Source organism: Anopheles coluzzii, chromosome 3, assembly GCF_943734685.1.
Source record: "Anopheles coluzzii chromosome 3, AcolN3, whole genome shotgun sequence".
Taxonomy (NCBI): domain Eukaryota; kingdom Metazoa; phylum Arthropoda; class Insecta; order Diptera; family Culicidae; genus Anopheles; species Anopheles coluzzii.
In genome coordinates this window covers 44,782,978-44,791,598 of record NC_064671.1, presented here as the reverse complement: position 1 = coordinate 44,791,598, position 8,621 = coordinate 44,782,978, and the positions used below count along the sequence as shown (strand labels likewise).

Genomic DNA, 8,621 nt, shown 5'->3' with positions numbered 1-8,621 from the left:
TGCACCTTGGGATAAATGTAAACAAACCCGTGTTTTCGAGCAGGTACTCGAATCTAATTCTAGCTTTTAGGCTAAAATTTTCTAGACTGAAAATCGCAGGCTAGTTTTTTGTGTGGTTTTGTATGGATTGTTTACATGATTTCAGCCTCCAACTGTCAAAGTCCATACAAAAAACTAACTAGAATCGTGAAGGCCCCCATTATTCGAAATACTACAATCTAGATCAGAGGTCTCCAAATATTTCAATTCGCGAGCCGCATTGCTTCGTAAATAACGTTGTTGAGGGCCATTTTGACGTTACTTTTGGTAATGAGAACGTTTAAATCTCGTTTTATATGAAAATACCTAATGAAGATTTTAAAATTCTGCATTTTTATTTTATAGTAACTTGAATTTGTCTTAGTTTAGTAAAAATTTAAAATTTGATGAATATTGTACTAATATGATATTTACATTATCCTTTACAACATTATCACGGGCCGCAATAAAAGGCTCTCGAGGGCCGCATGCGGCCCGTGGGCCGTAGTTTGGAGACCCCTGCCTTAGATCACTAAATATTGGATATTGACAATATTGGATTAAACAAATTACTTTAAATATTTCGTTTTCTTCAAAAATGCCGACCGAGATAAAGTAGTTGTCTAAATCATTATTTTCTTTTCCTTTTAAAATAACGAATTGTCTAAAGTAGAGTGCTATAAGCACTTGGAAAATGGATTATCTATTTATTTTTGATTACTTGGTTTATATTTTATTAAATTTGGTGGTGGTTAGAAAGACTTTGGCACCCAATATAAAGACTTTCTCAAAAGTAGGAAGACCAACACCTAGAGTATGACGCAATGATTCCCTTGCTCAGTCTTGTTATTGGGCCAAATGTATCTATATTGTGTGCCAAAATATTTCAAACATGTGAAAACACTTTGAAAACGGTGTAAAATGGCGCCACCTGGATGTTCAACACTTAAAATCATGGTTTACAAGTAAATTGATCATTTTAAACAATATTTGATGTGATGTATATATGTGATGTATATCGTAAATAGTACAAAAATGACTTATGACCGCGGTTTGTTTGAGACTGCCCCATAGTGCAATTGGTCGCAGAATGATTCTATGGTTTACAGTCCAAAGTGTGCCACAGCAAAATGTTGAAAATACGTAGTCCCGAGTGGCGTCAAAGCATTGAAATTGACAACGAATTGCACGATTTTTTGTTGTATCCCGTTTATATTTGAGATTGGTATAATAATGTATTGATGGATTTCAACCTATTTCTAAATCGTTCCCATGATTTTATGGTATTATAATGATTCAAAAATGTTTGGAAAATTCTCAATTAATCATGGGACGAATCCAACGAATATTTAATAATATATCAAATAATTGAGAAACAAACACCTAATCATGAAAAAACTCTGTTTCCAATACGCTGGTTGATGGAAAAGTTACTAAATAAATCAAACCTATAATCCCATTGAAGGGTTTACATTAGTTTCTTGCGTAACTACATCATAAGAAAAACATTAAATATTATGAGCTCTTAATTTTTGTGATATAATTTATAACATTTAAGACAACACAACATTAGGTGGAGGACGCATTGGGTCGTGCAGAGCTAATTAAGGACATGTCTGACCTTTACTAACATTGGGGCCCTTCACGATTCTAGTCAGTTTTTTGTATGGAGTTTGACAGTTGGAGGCTGAAATCATGTAAACTCTCCATACAAAACCACACAAAAAACTAGCCTGCAATTTTCAGTCTAGATTATTCTAGCCTCAAAGCTAGAATTAGATTCGAGTACCTGCTCGAAAACACGGTGTTGTTTACATTTATCCCAAGGTGCATTAAAGAGATCAGGTGATGCAATATAGAATCAAAGTGTATGTAGTCCAGGTGGTTTCATAGCATTTTTTTATAATCCATTTTGAACATCACTTTTTGACAGAACGAGTGAAAACTTTTGCTCGAACTAGCTTTCTGGAGGCTTGACGAATACTCAAAACACTCTTAAAATCTTTAATCAGTAGCAGAAGCAATAAAAATAAGTCTTCTAAATTCATACACCTTGGGATAAGCCCACCTATATATTATACCTACTTAGAAATCTGCTCGAAAACTGTTATACAATGCAAACAGCTGACAGGCTGAAATTTCAGCCTAAGAACTTACAACGGAAAGGGCCCCATTGCTGGTTACATGAGACATCATTCGGCATCAGTCATCACTATTTTAACCTAAAGAAGGAAAATAAATTAAAAGTCTGGTCGTTATTTTTTTTACAAATTACCCAGTTTTCATTGTATTTTACTTCCATCATTGGTGAAAGGTAAACCGTAACTAACTCTACCTGTCCGTACTGGAAAGTCTTTCTGATAAAAATACTAATAAATGGCGCTGACGGCGGTACGCTATTAATAACGCTTGACAACAACTCTCCGAAGCCTTCTCACTTATACATGTACAAAACTTAAGTCTAGTAAAGTCACTGGTAATTTGATTGGTCTGCGATACAGTGTAATAAACGAAGGATGCTGAATTGTTGATGTATTGTGTTTTGTTTTTTTTTTTGAAACACCCCGGGTTTACCGATGGCATGAAGAAAAGTACGGTAAAAGTTGCGCAGCAAAACGAAATACTGTTGTAATGAAATTATTTGCTTTTCCTATGCCGCTTTCGTCGCTAATATGGCTTCAATAGAAGCGGATACAAACAGCTTAGGATTAAACGTTTTGCCATTTTCAACGACAAAAAACACAAAATGAAACCACACTGTCACAAAAGAAAAGTAAACAATACACAAAAAAGAGGATAGAAAATAATAACTTTGCTCCGATGCTTCATAGCCTTAAAAGGTATACAAGGCACCGGTTACAGTTTCGGTGTGAAAGGAAAAAAAAACAACACCGATAAAAGTTAGGACGGTTTAATCTCGTGCTCGATTATGATGTCTCCATCGGATGATGTTGACCAGCGACAGCGACTTGTTGGTGTCCATCTTCGAGTTTTTCAATCTTCTTCGTGTGTTCGTTAACGATTTCATCTGGGAAAATGAGCACATTGTTCTGCTACACTTTGCTCTGCTCACTCATTCTGCCACACGGTATAAGTACATCGAATATAGTACCTTAAAGATTGGGTGGTTAACCATAACTGAAAGCAAGATGTACCTTTCTTCCTAACGTTTTTTTAAGATATTATTTTACTTATACGCAACTTATACGTAGCGCAATAGGGAAGCGCTTTGCAATACTCTTAAGATAATGCATTTTTTATAGCAAAATACGCAAACGTTGGCACTTAAGGAAGTCTCTAACAGAGAAGGGAAAGGAATATCTTACAACTAACAATAACATTACCTCATAAGGGCTTACATCAAGGAAATAGTGCAAAATAAACGGTACAGTGGTAATATCCATTTGATGCAGAAACTGTTCCATCCATCTACGAGTTATTTCGAATCGTGAAACAGCATTACCATGGTAAGGATGCGTAGGACTATACATTACCGAACCTTATACTGCGAATCGCTACTGTACGGTGCTCTACTGGATCTCGGTGTGTTTAATTTCTAGCATTGCTAGGCCTGTTCTGTTTCATCAAAAGAAAAACTTGCTTCTTCTAGCTTTGTTGAGCTAGAAAGATCTACTTTAAATAATTATTACACTATACGCTTAGCACTAACACTACAATTATCCAACCTTATTGTCAACATTGCTCAAAATCCTTTCAAACCAGCTTAAGTACCTCGATAACGTTCTTCGAATGTTAAATGAGCGTGACGTGCGTTAGCTACTCGTTCTGTGTTTCCCGGGTTTTTCATTCTCAGGTCTAGGAAGTTGCAGTAATTTACTCTGTCAAGAAGGTAAGCTCTGTACAGATCGCGTCGATGATCAAATGTTGACCGCGGAGGCGGTGGGTGGTGAAGGCACTGTGGCACCGGTAGGCCCAGTGCCAGGCGGTACGGGAGCAATCGTCTTTACCAGCTCCATATACTGGAACGGTACGTGCAGACTGATGCCGTTATGTTCCACGATTAAATGGCCGCGTCGGTGGGAAGCTCCGGTCACTGTGACAGCTTCGCCTTTGCGCAGCTGCTCACCAAGCCCGACTGCGGCCGGATCCTCGGGGAAGTTCATCTTCATGATGCGTGTTTGCGGGTAGCCGAGCTTGGAGTTTCCAGTCACGGTGTAGGAACGAGACGGTGGCACTGGTGGTGGTCGTTCCTGTAGTGTAAATAACGATGTAATTTGATGAGAACTGATGACAGGAAGGTTTGCAGTGGATATTTAACCCAAAATCAACTCACCAAATCCAACCCAAACAATGTGCAAGTCTGTGCGATAATCTTTGAGTCGCACTTTTCGTTCGGATCCGGTGGCGGAGTGCCAGCGATCGGTTGCGGCCGCGGTCTCGTTGCTGTACCTGTATTGTTTGCATTGGAATGTGTGACATTTCCCGTTCGAGCACCTGTAATGAAAATGCATTTATTAGACCAACACTGTGCAACATTGCACTCAAATGTAAAGCATTCGCTTACCTGATGTCTTGTTGATCGATAGCAGTGCTCCACCCATCAGATGGATATCGTGGGTACGTCTTATCGTACCGAGCCGCTTGCGCAGATTCCAACCACGCCACGTCGCTTGAATTAAGGTGGCACTCTTCATGCGCACCTCCGTACGCAATCGTTCCAGGTGCTGACGGATGCCTTCACTTAAGAAGATGTGCCTTTTGCCTGGGGCCCACGACAGCGTTACGGAACCGTCCAGCTCGGGTGGGTTTTCAAGTGCGAAATCCAGAATCACCTTGCAATCCTCCAGAGCTTTCTCTTCACAACGACGCAGCAACCGGAATGGAGCTAGCATCCGGTACCGTGCGGTAAACTGTTTGAAGCGCATTCTATGAGGGAACCCACTCGCCATCAGGTTGACCGTTTCCAGCACCTGCAAAGCACGAATCTGCCGAACAACAGCCCCTCGGTCAAACATACCGCCCTTTTCGGCCGTATTGCTGCGAATGCAACGAACGAAATGTGGCCTTGCATGCACCAACGTCCGCAGCAGATTGTCCAAACGGGTGTGGAAGTCTTGCGTCAGCGTCGATACTGGTTCGTCCCCGTTCAGCAGATCTGTGTGTGAGGTCGGTGCAATGCGGAAACTTAGGCCCCGCGGTCCACTCTCCTGAGCGTATAATGCTTTCAGCTCCGTTCCGAAAAGGTGTGTCGCGAAACCAAAGTTACACGTGTGCTTATAAAACACAGACACCAGATCATCCGGTACCACGTCCCTGTTGGTGTCGAGAAAGTCGGTGGTATCGTACTCGACGCGTCCCGCAAAGTGTCTGATGGCAAATAGGCGAGGATCGTACGGCTCGAGGGCACGCTGCTCCAGGCGGGCGGAGTTGCGATGCTGAACCTTAATTTTGGCAACATAGCTTTCCGCGGTACCGCGCACCGAACACTCAGCATCGAGCATGCTCAACAGACCGGTACGCAACGACGAGATGAGGTCAATGCAGGGAACGTTGTCCACGTAGTCTACCTCCGTGTCGCAGATGATGCCCTCCTCGCGGCACGATTCAACGGAACTCTTAAAGATATGGGTGTTGTAAAAATGCTGCATCGTCTCGGCGCATAGATTTATGCACAAGTGCTCTAGCTGGGCCGGTCGTGGTTCCTCGAAACCAAACATGTCCAAAATACCTGCAAGATGATACGAAGAGATAAAGACAAACAAAACAGAATGATTAAAAAGATGCATGCAACAAACAATAAGAATAAATGAGAGTAAACTTTAACGGCTGTTTTCAAATTCAAACAAAACTGGCTGCGTTCTTTTATGCATGTGAGCTGGCTGCGTATGTGCAAAACTGGCTGTATCTTCTTGAGAGAAGCACAAAACACTCAGTAGATGGCGCCACTATACAAGTAGCTATTTTTAGATTTGATGTGGCTATCGCTCCCACCATCTCGCAGTGATGGGAAAAGAGCATGTGTGTCTCTTTTTCTCTCATTTTTCATGTGTTTGTAAGGAGCACATGAAAAGAATCAATGGTTTTAACTGGAAATAGCCGATTACCTACATTGTTACAATACTATCGCCCATTCTTACCAATAAATCCATCTGTTGCATGCCGAACAGCATTGTTTAAGGCTGCCATTGACTTCGAACCCGCGTTTCCGCCAATCGTAGACGCATGCTGGCTTGCCACTTCTGCTTGATTGTGTACTGATTCGTTGCTGTCGGAGCTAAGCGTACCTAACGTTGAGCCGAGACTAAACAAAACAAAATACAACACATTTTGTTTATTAAAATACCGAATTGCGATAAAAAGAAGTATTATTGTAATGGAAATTTTGGGTTACACAAAATATTCATTTACTTTACCCATTCACACATACCGTTTCAAACTGTTTGCTCTACGAACAATAGTTGCTACTGTTCGACAGTAGAGTGCCTTTGCTAAGCAATCGCGTGTCATGTTCGACATGTTGGCATCGCACACCGACTTGATAAGCTGACCGCGGGCATTGTGCGTGCGTGTGGTTAACCCACGAAATAGTTGTGCTGGTGGTACACCTAGCAAGTTGGCCACGGCATTCAGTTCTGTTTCTCCAACAACTTCTACCTCGAGACCCTGTAATATGAATGATATATGAAAGAAATAAATAATAAGAACTTAGTTTAATATAGCTTTACTTTAGTGAAACTGCACTTTAATCTTTCTTGAGATATATGTGGCAAAGGAGTGAAAAGCTATACTAGAAATGAATGGGAATACATGAAAGAAACATATATTTTGCTTATGTTTAATTTTATAAGAAAATATTTGAAGCAATCGTTATTTTAATCAGACTCGTGTAATTATCTTGCATATACGCAAACTTTTTGTATGCGCATAATCAGCCGTAAATTACCCATAACTTATTGTACATCACATAACAACGATTGCCTACTAAATCAAAAACACCACACAACAACATTTATTCCAACCAATCTCAATAAGGCAGAATCGAGAATACAGTATCTTACCGTTCTTGCAGTGAGCGAGAACGCTAACATGTTGCTATGGTTGCGTCTCGCTAACGCTCCGCCATTCTCTCTTCGAATCCATTCGTTTGCTTTCTAATCTTGCTACGTACCTGTCCGTCCACAAACTGCACATTTCCGAGAAGCAGAACCGCCGCTAGGACACGCACAACATCGAGGAAGGGTATACCGAGAATACCGAGACACGCTTTCCACGCCTGAAAACGTGCCGCATCCTCCTGCTCATCTTGCCGGATATCGCCGTGCTGCAGATAGCGCAAGTTTGCCGGTGAATAGCCTTCCAGGTTGAGCCTGGCACATTCGTCAGCATTCAGTCCGGCCAGCATTTGGTAGAAGATGTGGTAATTTTTCTCGTTTGGCAATGGGCGAATGACGCGCGTTTGATCTAGGAAGTAGCAATGAATCTTGGTCCTGTACAGTGCGCCGTCTGTCACTTGTACTTCGATAAATTGTCCCTGATTGAATAGAAACATAAAATATAAAATATTATTGTAGTTGTATAGAATACATTTTTGACAATTGTCAACCACTTGAGCTTGTTTTAAAAGAAATAATTAATTCCATGTTAACTATTTCCAATAGTGCACCGTTAAGTGTAAGTGTAAGCGGATTCATTTACGCTTCGCACCAAATACTTACAATTCTACTCGATTCCGAGTTGGTCGTGGTTTTGGCAGACCCGAGCGAGCGAAGCACAGTGAAGGCCGCCGCCAGATGTTTGAACGCGTCAGTTTCGGGCCCGCCGCCTGCCACCGCGAATAACTGTCTCAGTAGTAACATCGAACAGTGCGTCTTTCCCGAACCGGAAGTACCTTTAGCGAAGAAACGGTGGATGGAGAAGATTAAATCGTGAATGGATCACACGCGTATTAGGACCCTTCAGCCCCTTGTGCTAATGAGCCCCGTGCTTTTCTAGCTCACAAACATGGTGTTGAGAGAAAGTCGCACCTCGATGTCAGCATTTTGTGAGAGTGTGCGTAGTTTTGAACAGGAAACTTAAATGGAATTTGGGGCTTTATCAGCAGCCCTGTGGCAGTTTGTGCCCTGTCGTCACTTACCAGAAAGAATAATCGCCTGCGGGTAGCCCGTTTCCGCTTGCTGGCGCACGGCCTCTTGAACGATTTTTCGTAATTGGGGAGCAAGAGGAACGGAGCGGGTAGAGGACAGGGTCAGTGGGTTACCGACATCGTGGTAGGGATTGACGGAGAGCAGTATCGGTCCAACATTGGTCTGTAAGAAGCGATATAATGGATGTATAATAAATATAAAACATACGTGAATGACAAGATTTTTTTTTATAATATCACTGACAATATTGATGGGCATTATATTAAGGTATTATATTTGAAATTATGTTAATAAAAAGCTGCAAACACATCGTATTTGTTTAGCATAAATAAAGATTATTAAGACCAAAACCTTCAATACAGCCAACAGAAAACGGACAATCTACTGATCGATTGCAGGCCGTGCGGATCGGTACGACGGTGTATAACGAACGTCTGACTTGCACGTGTGAATTTGCGCTCGCTGATTCAAACACTCTCTTTACTACTAGCCTTGTTC

At 41.5% G+C, this 8,621-nt stretch overlaps 1 protein-coding gene across 3 annotated transcripts in view; it reads right to left on the bottom strand.

The window, feature by feature from the left end:
- Positions 1–2,558: 2,558 nt before the first annotated feature.
- LOC120957156 (unconventional myosin-Ia) overlaps positions 2,559–8,621 on the bottom strand; it is a 70,876-nt gene continuing 64,813 nt past the window's right edge. For all 3 annotated transcript variants that reach the window (XM_040379205.2, XM_040379207.2, XM_040379208.2), the window contains 8 exons: positions 8,114–8,285; positions 7,695–7,867; positions 7,148–7,510; positions 6,407–6,642; positions 6,117–6,280; positions 4,544–5,707; positions 4,313–4,473; positions 2,559–4,229 (listed from right to left, as the gene is read on the bottom strand). In XM_040379205.2, the coding sequence (XP_040235139.2) occupies positions 3,897–4,229; positions 4,313–4,473; positions 4,544–5,707; positions 6,117–6,280; positions 6,407–6,642; positions 7,148–7,510; positions 7,695–7,867; positions 8,114–8,285 (2,766 nt within the window). In that variant the 3' untranslated portion in view covers positions 2,559–3,896. The remainder of the gene's footprint in view (positions 4,230–4,312; positions 4,474–4,543; positions 5,708–6,116; positions 6,281–6,406; positions 6,643–7,147; positions 7,511–7,694; positions 7,868–8,113; positions 8,286–8,621) is intronic.